Source organism: Narcine bancroftii, chromosome 10, assembly GCF_036971445.1.
Source record: "Narcine bancroftii isolate sNarBan1 chromosome 10, sNarBan1.hap1, whole genome shotgun sequence".
Lineage (NCBI taxonomy): Eukaryota > Metazoa > Chordata > Chondrichthyes > Torpediniformes > Narcinidae > Narcine > Narcine bancroftii.
In genome coordinates this window covers 21,868,544-21,888,343 of record NC_091478.1, presented here as the reverse complement: position 1 = coordinate 21,888,343, position 19,800 = coordinate 21,868,544, and the positions used below count along the sequence as shown (strand labels likewise).

The 19,800-nt window shown below is 38.5% G+C and overlaps 1 protein-coding gene across 1 annotated transcript in view; it reads right to left on the bottom strand.

Moving 5' to 3' along the window:
* Positions 1 to 19,800, bottom strand: part of pdzd7a (PDZ domain containing 7a) — an 83,568-nt gene that overhangs the window by 62,548 nt on the left and 1,220 nt on the right. The window contains exons 2-6 of the mRNA XM_069899475.1: positions 16,877 to 17,360; positions 10,398 to 10,547; positions 9,950 to 10,124; positions 3,702 to 3,875; positions 1,116 to 1,263 (exon numbers count right to left, since the gene is read on the bottom strand). Of these exons, the coding sequence (XP_069755576.1) occupies positions 1,116 to 1,263; positions 3,702 to 3,875; positions 9,950 to 10,124; positions 10,398 to 10,547; positions 16,877 to 17,075 (846 nt within the window). The 5' untranslated portion in view covers positions 17,076 to 17,360. The remainder of the gene's footprint in view (positions 1 to 1,115; positions 1,264 to 3,701; positions 3,876 to 9,949; positions 10,125 to 10,397; positions 10,548 to 16,876; positions 17,361 to 19,800) is intronic.

Below are 19,800 nucleotides of genomic sequence, written 5' to 3'. Positions count from 1 at the left end.
AATATATCTTTATCTCCTATGGATGCTGCAAGACCAACTGAGTTCCTCCAGCATTTTGGTGTGTGTTTACCCTAAGATGATATTTTCTTTCCAACTAATTTTTAACTTCTTCCTATAACCTCCCAACCAGAATCACTGTCTTGAGGAGTGCACTCTTGCTATGATCTCATCACCCTCTGACCCAACATCAGTTCAGAGCTTGATCGCCTCTATTTGCCTGCTCTCCCTCCAACTTTACACTTCTGCCCCAGGGGACTTGCTATTCCTCCTCCAACTACACAAGCTTGACCATAGTCATCCTCTGAATGCAAACTCATCAACAATCACAAAAGATTGCTTCCTCATACCCAGTATCCTCCTCTTGTCTCTGGTTCTCAGATGGCTCTCCCACTTGATAATACCAGCCTGTTCAGGAAACTTAAAACAATTTTAAAAGGTGTCCTGGTATTAATTTCCACAAGAGGTTTACAAAACCCATACTTCCCGGTTTCCTGTCCTTCCCCCCTCCTTATTCACAATTTTGTGAATGCAGGGCCAGAACTGACATTCCAGTTGGAAGATATTCAGAGTTTCCACAGCTTCCAGATTTGTGTTTTTTTTAATTTACTTTGCCATCTGTTAATCTCTTCAGATGAAAGCACTGTCAATTGCTGTGATCTCAAGGGTATAATTACCTCCAGTAATACTTCACAGCAAAATGAATGAGCTGCAGGATTAATGAAAGAATGCTTTCATTTTGTTATTTGCCATACATTGTCAGCGTATTCAGTGTAGTGGGTATAATAATGATCATTTCAGTATAAGTCATAAACAAAGTACTCTTACACACCAGGTTTGTGGGACACTTTTTAAACCAGCTGTTTGTCAAGTTGTTTATAAACACATCTATTTAATGTCTCATTATCTGTTAAATATTGGCATTTAGCCAATGTACATGCCATTTGCCAAATTCCAATAATTTTAGGAGAAGGGAATATTTTCCATGTTGATCTTCTCGTACCGTAACTATTTCAGGAACAGCGGCAGTAAATCTGAGCTGCAGATTGCTTAAAAGTATCTTGGAAGTGTAAAATTCCATTCTCCACTCATATATTAATGTGGAAGGTGCTTCGTACCTTTATTGTCAACATAATGTGTGTGTAACTCTTGAGGATTTCTACTGCTTTGCTATGGGTGATTTTCTCAAAGCTTATTCCATTGGCTGCCAGGATTTGGTCTCCAACTTTGATGCCATTCTGCTCTGCAAGTCCTCCAGGATCAATTCTGCCATTAAATAATGATCTTTAATTAAATGGGATTCAATGAAATAAACACAAGCAATTAGAATATCTGTGATGTTACATTTGTTTTCCTAAAGTGCAAATGAGGTAATTTAGCTGTGCTAAATCTCTGTGCAGGGAAGCAGTGGGTACTTTTGGGTTGTGAAGGGTAGAGTAAAAATAGGATTCTGACAGTGATCCTTTATTGGTGCTGGGCATGGGAACATTATTTTGATCTGCATCCTTGCTACCTCAGTTTGCATATATAGAATATAGAACAGTACAGCAATGAATAGGCCCTTTGATCTACACTGAACATTATGCCAAATTGAGCTTAAAAAATCTTTTGCCTTTACATGATCTTCATCCCTCCATTTGGTATCTCATCGAAGACTTGCAAATTTCTACAGGCCACTCTGACGGGTGGCATCACTGTCTGGTATGGAGGTGCCAATGTGCAGGACAGGAAAAGGCCACAGATAGTTGGGAACAATGTCTTCACTCCATCAAAAACATCCACAAGAGGCGGTGTCTCAAGAAAGCAGCCTTTATCATCAAGGACCCTCTCCATCCAGGCCATGCCCTCTTCTCACTACTACCTTCAGGAAGGAGGTACAGGAGCCTGAAGACGAACACACAACAGGACAAAAACAGCTTCTGCCATCAGATTTCTGAACGGACAATGAACCGCAGACACCTGTGAAATTGCTGCAGACAACCAATTTCATGACACGTTTATAATAATAAATTCGGATCCTTAATTCATGCATATTTATATGCCCAAAAGCCTCTTAAACATGACTATCATATGTGCTTCCACCACTATCTATGGCAACCACTTACAAGCATCTACAATTATCCATGCAAAAACTAGCCCTGCACACATCTTTTCAACTTTCATGCTCTCGCCTTAAGTCCACATCCTCTTGTACTTGATGCTTTTTACTCTAAGAGAAACATTTTTACTGTTTACTCTATCAATCCATCTCATGAACTTCTATCAGGTCCTCCCACAGTCTTTGGTGCTCCAGAGAAAACAACCTAAAGTTTGTCCAACCTCTTCTTGTAATTCGTACCCTTTAAAAAGGGCTACTCGGGCAAGATACTGAACATGCCTGATGCGCATGCAACACTTTGTCTTCAAGAGGAAAGGAATAGGTTCAAAAGTTGTGCTTATAAAAAAATGTTGTCTGTTAAAAAAGTGTAAATGACTCATGACTTTATGATGTCGAGAAACTTTCCTAAAGCCACTATGCAAAGAAAAAAGGACCAATTGAAACGGTCAACGCCAGACACCCAAAATAGATTGAAGGCAACTCCGATGTGATTTATTTCTCACCAACTTGAAATATAACAAATTTGGGTAAAATGGCCGGCTTGAAGCCCATTTTGCACCATAGCTGTTGGCTAATTTAATCTCTGCAGTCTCTCCAGAATGGAGTAGAATGAATTTTGTGATGACAAACTGAGAAAATCTGCCTTGGATCCTAATAATCTTTATTTTTGATGGCATGCTCCACTGCATAAATAAAACCAGCCATGAAGTGATCATATTTACAATTCCACACTCCAACCAAGCACTTCATGTATATCTTACAAATTCCAATCTAATCACGATTAGTCACAACGATTAAGTTCGTTTGGTGGCATGAATGAAAATACTTCTGCTCAAAATCTTCAGAATGATGAATCTCAGATGCAGGAAGAGGAGAGTGAGAGTGTCAGGGATCACCCATATACTGATGCTTAACACACCCGCGCATGTGTGCTAATACTCCTGCGCGTCGCTGTTGGGCACTACCAGTTGCCCCAATAATTACAAAGACAAAGACTGAGGGGAACGATAGGCTTTATTACACACAAGACTTGCTGGCCCGGGTCCAAGCTAGGGAAGGAAGAGGTGACTCGATCTTTATGGTCTGGGTCACAGGGGAGGGAGGAGTCCAAGGTGGAGTCTAGGAGAGGATGTCATCAGGAGGGCGGACCAGCCCATGTCTGTACTGGCTAGTACATACAGTAAACCATATCATTGCAGTTGCATTGCTTACTTCATCAGCAACAGATGACACCGCTCCTGACAAAGGCAAGAACGCTACCGCAACAAACCAACCAAATTGCATGTCTTTGGAAATCAGGGGAAACTGGTGCACCTGGGGGGAAATCACATGCACAGGAAGAATGCAAATGATTCCAGCCAAGATTGGGACTGAATACTAGTCATTGGAGGTTTAACACAGTGGAACTAACTGTACATTAATGATTGTTGGCACCACAAATAAAAAAGAATTATAACCCTGACAGCATAGCATATGCCAGCAGTTGTGTTTGATGTTATTTCATTAAAGAAAAGCAATCAGATAACTTTTTAAAAACCTTAATACCCGGCAAAAATCGAAATGCCAATCAACTCTACATGCAACTTGAACAAAAACTGGATCTTACCTGGATACGTATATTCCCAAGCCAAATTCCTTTCCACCCCTAATGTTAAAACCTAGGCACACATCATCTGAACTGGTGTAAAGATGGATAATTCTCCTGGCTCCATTCTCAGATACAGTGTCTGCAGAACTTCGAGATTTCTCTGCTATTATCCTCCTTGTTGTAGTGTCAACCCTAATAGTCAAAAACAAAAGGCTTACTAGATCAGAAACAACTTATATGCAGTAAGCAAAATGTGCCAACATCCATGATCATTTAAAAATTACTGGAAGTTACATAGAAATAGGCCTTTCTGTCAAGTATTTGCTTGTGACACTTTTCTGCTGCACCCAGTTGTTTTCCCAATCCTATTTGCCAGCCATATTTTCACAACTTTTACTTATCATTTTTCCAAACACCTATCCAATCTCTATTTTGATCTTCAGCACCCCATCCTATTACCAGAAATCTTCTTTTAACACCCAATTATTGTACACCCCTGGTACGTTTTGAGCAGTGGGAGGAAACCGGAGCCTCAGGAAAACCCATGCAGAAACGGGGAGAACATACAAGCCCCTTACAGATGGCATGGATTTCAAACCCCAGTTCCCAACACTGGCGCTGTAAAAGTGTTGGGCTAACCGCTAAGCCAACCATGCCGCACTTTATGGGAATTGTTTCCAAAAGATGTCTATGTGTGACAGAAGTAAATTGTCAAAACATATTGAGACACAGACCATCTGGCAATCTGAAATATATTAATCATTTGAAAAAAGGTTTGCTACTTCCATACTCTCTTGGTTCTGTCATGGCCCCTCAACCTTCCATCCCACCAAACTCTGATTCCTACAATCAACCTTCCATCTTCTTTGTTCTAGGTTTTATTCCTTCTGATACCAGTGGTCAAAAACAGCAAGCTTCATCACAAGAACATCCTCAATGTGTGATTTAGGTGATCTTATCGGAAATATTTCTCTCAGACAGAGAAGTTTGAATGAATTTCTCCTAAAGCAGCAAAAGAAATCGTATTTTTGCCCACTAGGAAAAAAGTTTGAAACATATTTGATTTCAGAGTGAAAAAATTAAAACAGTTTCAATGGGATAATTAATAAATACTTTATTCATAAAAGGATTAGAACAAGAGTGTATCAAAATAATATTCTAGTACTTACAATGTCCATTATATTAACTAGGAAAATATTTAGCAAAAACATACTGATTTTTATTATAGATATGCAAAAACACATAACAGTTGTGAAATATTTCATTTGCACTTGATTCTAAGGGAATGAAAATTTGTTGGTTCAAGACCATCAATAAAATCTTTCATCTACATAAAATCAAACGGTCAACTTTTTTTCCTCAAAATTATTTTAGTCAATAGATCGTAATTAAATCATGCCAAATGGTATTGTGTAATTTATGGATTAAATTACTGGTGTATCACTTCAAAATGAAATACAACGCAATGCCAAGTCATGCAAATAGTCCCAATGTGCCTCCCCAGTAAATTAATTCTCCTCACATGAATTGAGTATTCATGATAATATTGCTCTTATGGCAGTGTAATTTTGAAAACAATTTTCTTATTCAGTGATTAACTTGTTTAAATAAATGGTTTGAGTTTAATAATTTTCTTATTCAGTGATTAACTTGTTTAAATAAATGGTTTGAGTTTAATAATTTTCTTATTCAGTGATTAACTTGTTTAAATAAATGGTTTGAGTTTAATAATTTTCTTATTCAGTGATTAACTTGTTTAAATAAATGGTTTGAGTTTAATTTTCTTATTCAGTGATTAACTTGTTTAAATAAATGGTTTGAGTTTAATTTTCTTATTCAGTGATTAACTTGTTTAAATAAATGGTTTGAGTTTAATTTTCTTATTCAGTGATTAACTTGTTTAAATAAATGGTTTGAGTTTAATTTTCTTATTCAGTGATTAACTTGTTTAAATAAATGGTTTGAGTTTAATTTTCTTATTCAGTGATTAACTTGTTTAAATAAATGGTTTGAGTTTAATTTTCTTATTCAGTGATTAACTTGTTTAAATAAATGGTTTGAGTTTAATTTTCTTATTCAGTGATTAACTTGTTTAAATAAATGGTTTGAGTTTAATTTTGTGCTCGAATCAAACCCTTGAGTTGTCAATTAATGTTCCAAAACTAGTCAGTTTTCATAATTGGTCATAATATTAAAATATAAATGTCTCCCTTGAATTGCAAGCACACCATACAAAAGTTTACTAGAAGAACAGAAAGTCACCCTAAAAGTTAGAGATGCACCTAGCACAACTTTTGCAATTCCTCACAGTGAGATTAACAGAATTCTATAGAAAATGGTAATTCTTTGCACAGCCAAATAGTTAAACAATACTTCTCACACAAGATTTTATGTAGAACAGTAACTACTCCGAAGCATTTGGACGTTAACAATGGAATACATCAAGGAGGAAACAAAGAATTAGTGGAGAAACTTGGCTGATCAGACAGCATCCATGGGTAGAAATTTTCTATCAATGTTTTGGTGTGATCCCTTTATCAATAGGTAAAATTGTGTATATAATGGAGTCCATCATTGATTGTATTGGACAGAAGGTGTTAGAGGAGTGTAGGGGCAGAAATAAATTGGAGGGAGCAGGAGAATATACAATACAGGAGCAGGCAAAGAACAGTAGGAACAGTGGAATCTGATGGGGTTAGGGGTTACCTACAATTAGTAAAATAAATGTTCATGCTATTTGGCTTAAGACTGTCTAGGAATAATATGATGTTTTATTACTTAAGTTTACATTTAGCCTTGCCCTGGACGTGGATGAGGCTAGGGACAGACATGGAATGGTTTGGAGAGTTAAAATGGTTGGTTGCAGGAAGTTCAAATTTAGATCCGCAGAGAGTAGTTGTTCAAACACGTAACACTTGGCTCCATTTCAGGAAAGTAAAGAAGGAACAATAATAAATCCAGAGGTGATTCTCATTCTTTCCTAATCAATTCCCTCCAGGGTGGCACAGTTGGCGTATCTGTTAGCGCAATGCCTTTACAGTGCCAGTGTTCGAGACGATGGTTCGAATCCTGCACTATGTTCTCCCGGTGTCTGTGTGGGGTTTTCCTATGGGCTCCAGTTTCCTCCCACTGTTTGAAATGTACCAGGGATGTAGGTTAATTGAGAGTAAAATGTAAAATTTTCTCCCTTTCTATCCTTGAAGGGATTGACTCCTTTTGGGGAGGGCATGTTTTCCTCCAGTTGCTCTCTAAAATTATACTAGTTGCCAAGCATTGATCCCAACTTTTGTAGCTATTCACTATGAAATCTTTGCAGCCAGATCAGTTTTCAGTGAAATCCACTTGCAAGGATTTTCTGCATGATTCAGTGACAAGCAAAAAGGGGCAAAGATTCACATTTTCATTTTGTAAATTTCATTTGATTTTCAACTTTTAGACCCAATGATAATGAAGGACCAGCAATAGATATTTCCATATCAGTATGGTGTATCATTGGTAGGGGAATTTACAGATGGTGGTCATCAGAATGAGAATTTATTGCCATGAGCAGGTCACGACATTCATTGTTTTACAGCAGTATCACAGTGCAATCATTCACGTCGACCACCTGACTAAATAAATAAAAGTAATGTACAAAAAGTCATTCAGGAATCTGATGGCAGCGGGGAAGAAGCTGTCCTTGTGCCACTGAATGCACGTCTTTAGGCCCCTGTACCATTTTCCTGATGGTAGCAGAGTGAAGAGGGCTTGGCCTAGGTGGTGGGGGGTCCTCAAGGATAGAGGCTGCTTTCTACCTTTTGTAGATGTCCTGATAGGTACGAAGTCTGGTGCCTGTGATGTCGCAGGCCGAACTAACAACCCTCTGGAATTTTTTTCTTGTCCTGAGCATTGGGACCTCTATACCAGAGAGTGATGCAACCAACCAAAATGTTCTCCACAGTACACCTGTAGAAGTTTTCAAGAGTCTTCAGTGATATACCAAACGTTCTCAAACACCTCACAAAGTATAGTCGCTGATGAGCCTTTTTCATGGTTGCATTGACATGGAGGATCCACGACAGATCCTCGGAGATGTTGATACCCAGCAATTTGAAGTTCGCAACCCTCTCCACCACTGAGCCCTCGATAAGGTCTGGTTCATATTCTCCTGACTTCCATGTAGCTGCTGCCTTTTACTTCCTGGAAGCAGAGGTCACACAATCAAGATGTGCTGTCCAAGTCGCCTGAGCAACAGATTGCAGATTGTAGGGGAAAGTGTGCTGACTGGCTGCATCATGGCCTGATATATAGAAAGCCCTGCAAAAGGTAGTGGACACAGCCCAACATATCACAAGCAAAACTCTCTTCACATCAAGAAAACCTACATGGAACACGACCGTCAGAGAGCAGCAGCAATCGCAGGGAATAGACATCATGAGGACATGTTCTATTCTTGTTGCTGCCACAAGACTCATACCACCAGGTTCAGGAACAGTTGCTAAACCCTCCACCATCAGACTCCTGAACAACAAACCCAATCAGAGACTCATTTAAGGCCCCTTAGACTGCACATTATTTATGACTGAATTTTTTTTGTTGCATAAGCATGTTTTCTTCAGTACAGTTTTTTTGCACTTCCGACAAGTAGAAACTCTGCCTAGCCTGCAGGAAAAAAGAATCTTCGGGCTGCACGATACATATGTACTCTAACAATAAATCTGAACTTTGAACATTTTGTAGATAATACACACTAAAGCCCCTGTGCATCAGTCCCAAAAAGCATGAATGTTATACATATTGCCAATTTATGTAGGCAAGTAGAGAGTATTCCATCTTTAGAGAAAAATCAGAGTACCTGGCAGAAATCCATTGGGTCACAGGGAGAACATACAAACTCTATAGATGCAGCAGTCATGGTCAATCCCCAGGTTCCTGGAACAGGGAGGCAGCAGCACTAACTGCCACTCTTTCAGGGAGGAGCTGTCCATTAGGAATCATTCGACTAACAAAGAAGGGGAAATGAGTCTGGCTTTACCTCCATTGATAGACTGCCTTTCCAGTTGTACAAAGAATGGTTATACAAGAATTCACAGGATTGAACAGTTCATCTTGTTCCCAATTGCATGACCAGGCACTTACAAGGAGAATCTCAGAGATCTAGGAAGAAACATTACCACTCCTCCTGAAGAGCTAAACACTGTGTATCCATCAACTTGCCTTCTCCCTGTCCTTTTTTCATCTCACTTCAGCTGGCAGATTTCAACCTGACAGGCCATAAACATACAAGATGTTTCCAAACTACTTAATACATTTAAAATTCCAATCTGATTCCTAGAAGCAGCTTGACTGCCCACCATAGCCCCATTTACTGAAACCTATAAAGTCGTATCCCATGATTTGTAGCTCCCAACATACTTTGAATTTCCCCATTAACACTTTTATCACACATTTCCCCATATTAAATTTATCTCCCGTATGCTTTTGACTGACGCAAGAGATTCATAACAACTCTGTAATCTTCTCCCTCTGACCAAATCATCAAGGATCCACTAATAGCTTCATCAAATTTCAAATGCTGTGCAGTCCTTCTCTTCGTCCTCCAACACCATGTATACAAAATTAGAATACATTGACAGATATTGGAAGTGATATAATTTATGCATTAGTGCTAAGTGAACAATATTGCTTGGAACTTTTACACAAGTGCTTGTAGTTAGTTAGGACTGGCATTAATAATAAATGCACAGGGAGGCTTAATTTGTGCTTTGGATTAGTACAAATTGTGAAGAAGATCAAATGAAATAATGGCATTCTGTTCCTCTATTCACAGATACCACATGCCTTCAGATGATTCCAATCACTTCTGATTTTCATTCCAGATTACCAGTTTCTTCAAGTTTTCTTTTTGGTGAGGGAAATTGTCTGATTAAATTAATATTTTGGAATGAAATGGAAAAAAAATGGTCTCCTCTACATTTTCAAGGGACAATGAAATAATTTAAAGGCAATGCCGTGACACATTGGATGTTGAAAGCCTCACCAATTCATTTCTGGTAGATGATATTCCTTCAATTCACAACTTTGAGAACAAAATCTTGAATTCTTTTAGGACAGTCATCATAAATTTAAACCAAGGATTTCTGACAATTCATTAATATAAATCCTCTGTTCAATTTAAAATTTTCAGGTATGTCACTTGAAGCCACCTCAAAGAGCTTGTGAGAACATCTGCCCACATCAAAGCAAATTACACTCCTTCTGGCGGTTTAAGCATACTGCCTACTTACCATGTGGTCAGTTCTTTAGAATATTTGATCCCTGGCACTTTTCCCAAGCGTCTTACTACCAAATGTAAACAATGGCTCCCAGTGAGTACATTGACAGCACTTCCCATTGTGATGTTTTCGAAGCTGATTCCATTAACCTCCATGATTTTATCACCCAAGCAGAGGCCACTTTGGTCTACACAGAAAAACAAAACAAAAAAAACGTCTCACAGCTTAACACTTGTATTATATTATTTCCTCATTCACATGGTTCATTCCTTTACACACAAGCTTGGTACTAATATCTTAAAGATAACTTAAAGAAGGCAAAGAATGGTAACAAATAATAATTTTAAAGTAAAAGGTAGCAATTTCTAGGGTCAACTTGACCTCAAGCCAAAAAAAAATCATATAGTACATTTCTCAATTCTTAACTTATTAAGATATAATTTAGTAAGACACCACTTACCAGCTGCACTTCCTCCTTCTACTTTGCTAACAAATATTCCAAGACCATGCTCAGAGCCTCCACGGACACTAAATCCCAGCTTTCCATCGAGGCTTTTTCCCACCGTGATGTTGTGGATCGCTTCAGCAGAATCACAGTCTTCAGTGCCAGCTGTGGAGAGAGAAAAAAAAATCACTTCATTGCATTATTCTAATCTTAGATCAAATTTAACATAACAATGAAGAACTGGCATTTCCATGTGAAATGCAGATTGGACGATTGCCTGCCAAGCACCCATGTTCAGTCCACAAGTGTGAACTTGAGCTTTCAGTTGCCTGCTGCATTAATTCTTCACCAGTCTGACCAATTCTCTGTGGGCTGCTGTTACAACAGGGTCCAATGTAAGCTTGAGGAACACCACTCCATTTTCTGTACAGGCTTATTGTAACCTTCTCGACTCTATATCAAGTTCTCCAACTCCTTGATTCTTTTTGTTTCAGAGCTCACAGTTTCTACCCATCATCATTTTGCTTCAGTGTTCTGTTTATATTAGTATAGTCTGACCTTCAGGCACGACCCATTTCCTGGATATTAACACATTGCACAGACAAAGAAGCATGATGTACTTGCATTCCACCGGTAATCCATTTGGTCCAGCCCCTTCAGAAGTATTCATTTTGATGGAAAAAAAAATCGCGTATGTTTTACATGATAATTATTCTTTTTTTCTTAATAAGTGGTCTTTATATTCAGAATATTAACATTTAAATTTACTTTGATTAGATTTTAGTAAATATATTTCAGGTTTTTTTTCTCTTTGGCTCTCCTAAAGAGAGCTGGCTGAGAGGGGTGGGGGGGGGAGGTGGGGTTCTTTCTTTTGTTTCTCTTCTTTTTTTTATATATAAAATTTTTTTATTGTTCACAATATGAACTTTTTTTTACTGTATGTAATAACCTTGTTGAACGAATAAATAAATTTGTGAAAAAAATATTCATTTTGTTATACCCTTTCCTCACCACCTTCTTTGCTACTGAACACTAATTTTTTCCTCTCTTTCCTGTCTATGAGGGGTATTGGACCCAAAATATTTACCATTTCTCTTTTCACAGATGTTACTTGACCTGCTGAGTATTTCAGCATTTTCTGTTTTTGTTGTAGATTTGCTGCATCTCTGTAGAGATTTGCTATAGCCTTCTATCTATCTCCCTTATGAGAATGAGACGACAGACCCAGCTCACAGTTCTATTGAGTGATCTTCAATCCCGACTTCCACTCCTGTCTGTGGAGTTTGTATCTTCTCCCTATAGTTGTGTGGGTTTACTGGCTTTTCTCCCACATCCAAAGGATATGGAACCAAAGAAAATAGGTTCAGATGGCCATTCAGGCCATTGAGGCTGCACCACTATTCAATATACCATAATCATAGCTGATTATGTGAATTCAGTAATTCAGTATCCTTTTCCAGTTTTATCTTCATACCCTTTGATCCCCCTTTTTAATACAGCTAATAAACTGGCCTAACAACTTTCTGTGGCAGGAGGTTCTACAAGTTCCCAACTCTGAGTTCTACTCACCTCAGCTCTAAATGGCTTACCCTTAGACTGTGGCACGCCCCCCCCCCCCCCCCCCCCCCCCCGTTCTGGACTTGCCCAACATCAGGAACATTCTTCCTGCATCTCCTGTCTAATCATCAGAATGTTAAATGTGTCAATGAGATCCCCTCTCATTCTTCTAAATTCCAGTGCGCTTTCCTACCCTGTCGAGTGTTTGTTTATGTGTCAGTCCTGCCATCCCAGGAATCAGTCTGGAGAAACTTCACTGCATTTCCTCAATAGCAAAAATATCCTTCCTTAGATTCAGAAACTAAGACTGTACGTAATACAGATTGGTAGGTTAAATGGCTATTGTAAACTGCCCCATGTATATAGGGGAGTGGTAAAATGTGGGGGAGTTGATGGAAAGGTAGGAAGAATAAAGTGTGATTTTGAAAGGCTTGGTGTAAATGGGTGCTTCATTTCTGGGCTGTGGATTCTAACTTCATGTCTATGATTGCAGAGAGCAGTGAAAACACCTCTTAACTCTCACACCCTTTATTTAGGAGCTAATTGTAAAGGAACAAAACTATTCTTCAAACATGCTGAAAAAATACACTGTACTCCTCATGGAGTGCAGTTTGCTTCTCAGACCATTCCCATCAATCCCATTCCCCTCACTTATTTCCCAATAAACTAATTACATCCTCCTTCCACCCAACAACACTCAGATTACTTGTATTGAGAAAGGGATAGGCATAAAATTAACTACAAATCAAAAACACAAGGTTTTAACCTTTACAACCTCTCGTTTGATGGCCTGAGCTAATATTTGAGGATACATTCCTGTAAACTCCTTTTATACAAAATTTGAGTACAGTCAGGAGTGTCCAAAAAGGAAAGAGATTTGCAGAATGGATTTTGCTAGTTTTTCCATTATGTGAGCATTTGAAATATGAGGTATTACGGTACTGTAGAATTGGCATTTTTCTAGATTTTGTAAGTAGCATCAGTTTGACCTTGGAGCATCTATTCAGTGTTTTTCTCTTGCAATTTCAATATCAGGACTAATAATGAAGTCATGGATTTTTGAAAGCAAAAGGAAATGTTGAATCAAGCCAGAGAACTTCTCAGAAATCTGTGTTTTTTTTTTCAAGCTTTCCCATCGTGAATGCAGCAAGCAATTACAGAGTCTTTTGCAAGTTGACAGGATGTTTTTTGGAACGTGACGGAATCAAAATACCATTAGCATGATGAAAGCACTCGGATACAGGACAAACCATGTTGAAGGCTTCTATTTCTATTTAGTGTGGCTGTGAACAAACACGAGGATGCTGTAAGGTCAGTAAAGAAATGACATAAGGGTGCAAGTTCCTGTCTTCAGCCACGTTGCTTGAAATCTTTCAAGTAATCCGAGTGTTGTTGGGTGGAAGGAGGATGTAATTAGTTTATTGGGAAATAAGTGAGGGGAATGGGATTGATGGGAATGATCCGAGAAGCAACTGCACTCCTTGAGGGCAAAAGACCTTCTATTTTAAGAAAATATGAAAACCGCAAAATGCTTAGATGAAATATTACTGTTTTGGATAAATGCAACTAATTCTTTGACTTAAAGAAAGGCATAAAATACTAGCCATAATTCCTCCTCCTACTTTGATAAATATTCCAAAGTTATGTTCAGAGCCTACACAGATCCTAAATTCCAACTTTACAATGAGGCATTTCCCCACATTAAGGAAGAGTCTTCCTGATTAAAAGTTTAATCTTTAACAGTTTTTTCTTGAGTTAGTATAGAGTCACTTCATGGAATACATATCACTCCAGAGTTACTAATGATGTCATAATATCTGAGCGGACTGAGAGTTTATATCTCATTCTTCAAAGAATTATGACAGAGGTGCAAGTTCTCGAGATATTTTTCTTTGATTTCATCTAATTTCATCTTTTATTTCATCCTGTATTTCTTTAATATCTGTTTAAAGTTGAATATCTTATCATTGCACAGTTTGCTTTGTTACTTATTGTTATGTAAATCTCACTGTGAAGTTATGCAAAATATTCATCCATTTTTAATCAATGAATTAAAGCTTCTTACAGCTTCAACTACGAAGTTTGATTTATTAAATTAATAAGATGGTATTTCTAGAATATTTTGTACTCCAAATTGAGGGTCCAAAACCAGGATTATTCTGGTCGAGGGAGAAATAGGAGTCAGACTTGGGTACAATGATTAATGAAAATTGGTGGGAAGACTTGTGTCCATTCTGTCATTTAAGAGAAGGTTGGATGTGTACGTGGAGGTGAGGGGTTGGAGGGTTATTGGCGGAGAGCGAGAGGTTTGAGCTAGTGGAGTTGTTCTAGTGAACCGGTGCAGACTCGAAAGGCCGACATGGCCTGTTTCCGCTCCATAAATAGTTACATGGTAATTCAGAATACCGTCGCTTATGTTTCTGTGAAGATGACAGGTTTTGAAATTGGGAAATACTAGAACTTGGAAAATGTCGACTATACAAGCCTCCCCTTATCGTCTCAATATGCAGCCTCAGGAAAGGAGCCAATATGTTATAAAACTCACTACTTCCTGATCGCATTTTCTTCTATCCTCCCCTATTGGGCAGAAGATGCAGGAGTTTGAAAACGTCCAATACCAGATTCAATGACAGTTTCACCCTGTTATGAGACTAACAGACAGTAAACTCTGATTTTGACTAATGAAATGCCAAGTCATTTATTCTCATCTGATTGCACGAGTACAACCCGATGAAACAGCAGTCACCGGCCCTCAGCGTAAAACCGCAGACACATAGCCAGACATAGAACATGAAGACAAACATTCATATAGTACGATAAATAAATATTGTTTTGTAAATATGAAAGTCATGGATGATTAATGTGAGCGGTTCCTTTGGTCATTCAGCATTCTTACTGTCCCTGGTGGAAGAGGTTTCTCAGCCTTGTGGTGCTGGACCTGATATTCCTGCATCTCTTTCCTGACAGGTGCAGTTGGTAGGGGTCCTCAATGAATTTTTGCACCCTCTTCAGACAATGATCTTGGTAGAATATGTTGATTGGATGGGGGTGTTTTGGAAGGGAGACTCCAGTGATCCTGTTTGCCACTCTTATGGTCCTGTGGATCGAGCTCCAATCCATTTATCTCCAGCAACTGTACCACACTGTGATATAGTCAGCAGGATGTTCTCGATAGGCATGATGGTGGCTGATAGCCTTGCCCGCTTCAGTTTTCTCAAGAAGTCCAGTTGCTGTTGTGCCTTCATAACGAGTGAGATGTGGGTCAACAATAGGTCACTAGTTAAGTGGACACCAGCAGTGTGAACATAAGCAGGCTAAGTAGAGAGCCCTGAGGTGTGCCAGTGCTCAGCTTGACGATGCTTGACATGCTGACCAACCCAGATATACTGTGGTCTTTCTGTTGGGAAGTCCAGAATCCAGTTACAGAGAAGGATGTTGAATCCCAGCGACCTCTTGTTTGTGAAATTATGTTGGCCTTTCTGTGTTATTAATTGAATTTCTTTCTCCGCAGCATTACTCTGTATTCAAGTATAGCTCGACTTGACCAGATAGTGTGCAAAAACAAAGATTTTTCACTGCATCTCGGTACACATGACAATAATCAATTCAATAATCACAAATATCTTTTATATTTTTGCCCCTTTTCACCAGTGCTTTTATTCTTCATCTTTTGTTTCCCAAGGGTACAATTACCGCATCACTGATCAGCATTCCATAATCAGTGAACTTGGTTAGTCGTCTATATTCCTGATGTCCACATTTTAAAAAAGAATTTTTAAAACAAACTGAAAGTGTAAATTCTGCAGAGAATTTTTTTTGTTCCTGGCATACAGACATTTACAAGTGCCATTGAAATGAGGTGATAAGTACGAGTCCACCGCATTGACCAAGTCTTCATTACACCTTATTTCAGTGGCACTTGTAAATCTGCTCCTTTAATCCACAAACGGTTCTATCCAAGCACAATATTTTATTGTTGAAATTGTAATGAATTTGGAATTAGTCATGGAGTCGGAATGTGGAAACAGGCCTTAAGGCCCAACATGCTTTTGCCGGCCCAAATTTCCCATCTGCTTGCGTTTGGCTGATATCACTCTAAACTCATTGTATTCAGGTATTTCCACAAATTTTTCTTAAATGTTGCAATAGTACTCACCTCAACCACCTCCCTGGCAGTCCAGTCCAAAAATTCACCACCCTCTGTGTAAAAGAAAGTTACCTCTCAGGTTCCTGTTAAATTTCTCACCCCTTCCTTAAATCTACATCCTCTAGTTATCGATTCTCATTCTCTCTGCTTTATCCTGATCTATTCCTCTCATAATTTGTATACCTTTATAAGATCAACCCCCATCCTCCTACATTGCAAGGAATGAAGTCCTCTCCCTATAGCTCAAGCAACAATCTCATAAATCTTCTTATAAAATTCTCCACCTAAAAGCTAGTTAATGCTCAGTCTCTGAGTATTTTCATGTGCAAGGTCAGTTGACTTTTGGATTCTTAAGGGAATTATGGGTTATATGTTATTTGTAAACTTTGAATAATATTACTAATTTTTCTTGCAATTAATATCAAATGGTAGGCAGCTTGGTCCTTAGCTTCACTAAAAAGTGAAGCAGCTAAAATACATCCTGCAAAAGGGTAATTCATCTGGATTCATCCCAGAACTTAAAAATAAAGGACACAGGCTAAGATTGAGGTAATGTGATAACAGAATTTGTCTCTATAGCTCATTTCCAGAGGGTATGGAAAGATGGGCTGAATCGTCCTGTGTTGAAAATGTACATGGTTCAATTTCAAATGGCAGGCCCCACACATTGGACTAATGTCAAAAGGCATTAAGGTAGCGAAGATACTAATTAACTATGTAACCAGATCCAATTTAAAACGGAATGTGAAGTGCATATTATTGTAATGTTAATTGGCACATATGGTCTTACCATCAATTGGAGAAGTACCAGTGATAAGGATCACCCTGCCCATGGGTGAATTAGATCGGGTTGCTCTGGGCTGTCCATTCAATTGTTTGTGTTGCTTCTTCAACAGGTACCGCGTTGCTGAGTTTGTACTACCAATATGATTGCTGACGTGTATCGTATCTGTAAATTCTCTTCTTGCCGAGTCAAATGAGTGAGCCATGCTGGTGTAGTCCACCAACAATTCATCAATAATCAGGAATGCATAAATTCATGTTATGTTACCAGGCATGGGAGATGAATATGCCAACTTCTTTCATTTTGAAGTCTGAAACAGTACGACGGAATCTTTACCTTACATCTTTTTCCCCCAAGGTACTGGTGATGGTTCCATGTAGAATATAGAGACCAGGAATGTGTTTATTGAGATAACAAATACTTGCCAAATTTGCAGCCATTTTGCCTCAGTTTTCAGTGGAAAGTTATTTTGAAATAAATTCAAGAATTCCTGCAAATCAAATTAAACAATCCATTACTCATAATATCAAAGGTAAGGCAGAACTATAGTTTTACATACACCGAATAAAACTCAAAAAGGATAAGTTAACATTTCTTGTTTATTCAAGTTCAGATTTCATAAACTGAAGAAAATTCTTTTAGGAATAAAACAACACAATTCTGTACCTAAACTGGAAATCAATTCTTAATGTGGAAAAAAACAAATATTCATAAAGAAGGCAATGGTCTTGATGATATAACATTGATTAAAATGATCTTTTATAGAGGAAAAAAAAGGTGAATGTAAAGACAGATTCTCCACCTTTACATTGCTGCACTTTCCTCTTTCAAAGGTCCAAAGGCAAATGGACTGCTGGAATAAGCTCCACCTTCCATCCGCCCAGCGTGATACACTTAAAGGTGGAGTGTAGTCACTCCATAAAAGGCTGCAAAGGGGAGTGCTGATGACATCATCAGCCCACAACTCAAGCACAATTTTCAAAGTGAAAACACAATGCTGGAGAAACTCAGTAGGTCAATAGTGTAAAAACATAATGCTGGACCCATCTGCAAACTCGGCACTTTCACTTCCCGGTGCACATGTTTGATGTCACAGTGGCGGGCAATGCTACTGCACCACTCGTTCCACCTCCCTCAACTCTAGAAGACAGTTCCCGACTCTGCTCTTCATTACAGTAACATTGGATTGCATTATAGGTTATTATCATAAAAGGTAAAGATCACCTTTTTTTTACTTGACCATAAAAAGGCCTAAAGACTTGTTTAATAAATGGCGAAACATTGCAAAGCGCAATCATATATTGTTCATTGATACACCAGATTATTTTGCAGATTGCAATTACAGGAAATACATTATGTAAACTATATGAAAATTAGATTTGTGGAAGAATTGTTATTCACATTCAACCAATTGTACTTCTCATTTAAATCTGCACAGACCTAACTTGTCCTTTACCTTGATGAAGGGCTTAAGCCTTAAACATTGGTTATGTATCTTTATCTTTGCTTATATAAAGTATGCTGAGTTTCTCCAGCACTGTACTGTGTTTTCACTTTTGTTCTTTACTGCCTCGTTATCCCACTGGGTTGCACTGCCTGAGGTGAGCAGTTTGAGGGTGCTGACGTTAGAAGGGAGAGGGGGAAAGATAGAATATCTAATTCAGAGAATGGGTCTAGTGCAGTGGTTCTCAACCTTTTGCTTTGCACTCACATACCACTTTAAGTATTTCCTATGCCATAGATGCTCTGTGATTAGAAAGGGATTGCTTAAGGTGGTATGTGGGTGGGGAAACCACTGTTTTAATTGTACCTGATTGACTTGTTATGTGCACGGTTTCATAACTCCAAAGGAAATGGGCCAATGACAATTTTTCTTAAGCAAAGTATTTCAGTAACAATTGGGTCTAGAGGAGTGATTCTCAACCTTCAATTCCCACTGACGTACCACCTTAAGCAATCCCTTACTAATCAGAGCACCGATGGCATAGGGATTACTTAGTTATGTGAGTGGAAAGAAAAAGGTTGAGAACCACTGCACTAGACTTATTCTCTGTATCAGATATTCTGTCTTCCCCCACCCCCCTGCCCCCACCTCCCTTCTAATGTCAGCACCCTTAAACTGTTCACCTCAGGCAGTGCAACCCAGTGGGATAACCAGGCAGTTGCTGGTGGCAAAAACTTACGTTTCCTTAAAGTGGGGCAGTTTTCTGAGAAGCTGTGTTCTGTAGATCACGACACACTATGCAACTACCAGTATTTGTAGTTACCAGTGATTTACAGTCTTAGAACTACAGAGCAAAGGAACAAGGCATTCAGGCCAGAAAATTTGTGCCAACTATACCTTCTCTTTGATGCTAAGGAGAAAGTCCCACCTATCCCTTGACCATACTTCCTGTAGAAATAGTTCAGCCACAATAGGAAGTTGAGGGGATGGAAGGGACCAGAATAGATCAATGTGCTGTGCTTGGTAGATATTAAATAAAAAATGTTAAAAATGTTTATTTAATAATTTATGTATTTTTAAAGTTTCAGCGTTAGTTTAAACATCGTGCTTTAACTATAATTTCACTTGAATAATGATCTCATTTTGTACTTGAGCTACATTTTCAAAATGATGAAAAATTACTTAAAATAGATAATGAATGAAACTCAGTCGAACCAAACTTGTGTCAGTGAGTGTAGCCAGTGGATGTTCCTGTTCTTGTTAAATGTGTGAATGCAGAGAGGGGTTTCTGCCTCTACTGCTAAATTCAAGGCCATTGGGAGATTAGGGAGTCAACATAATTAGGAGTGGAGCTTAAATGTTCAGTTTGACTGTGAATGATTGAAAAAAAGCTAGTGCAATTCATCTTCACTTCTAAAGTGTTGGGCAACCCTTCTGTGATAGCTTGTTACTGCAGCAACCTGGTAATTCATCTTCAACATTTTCC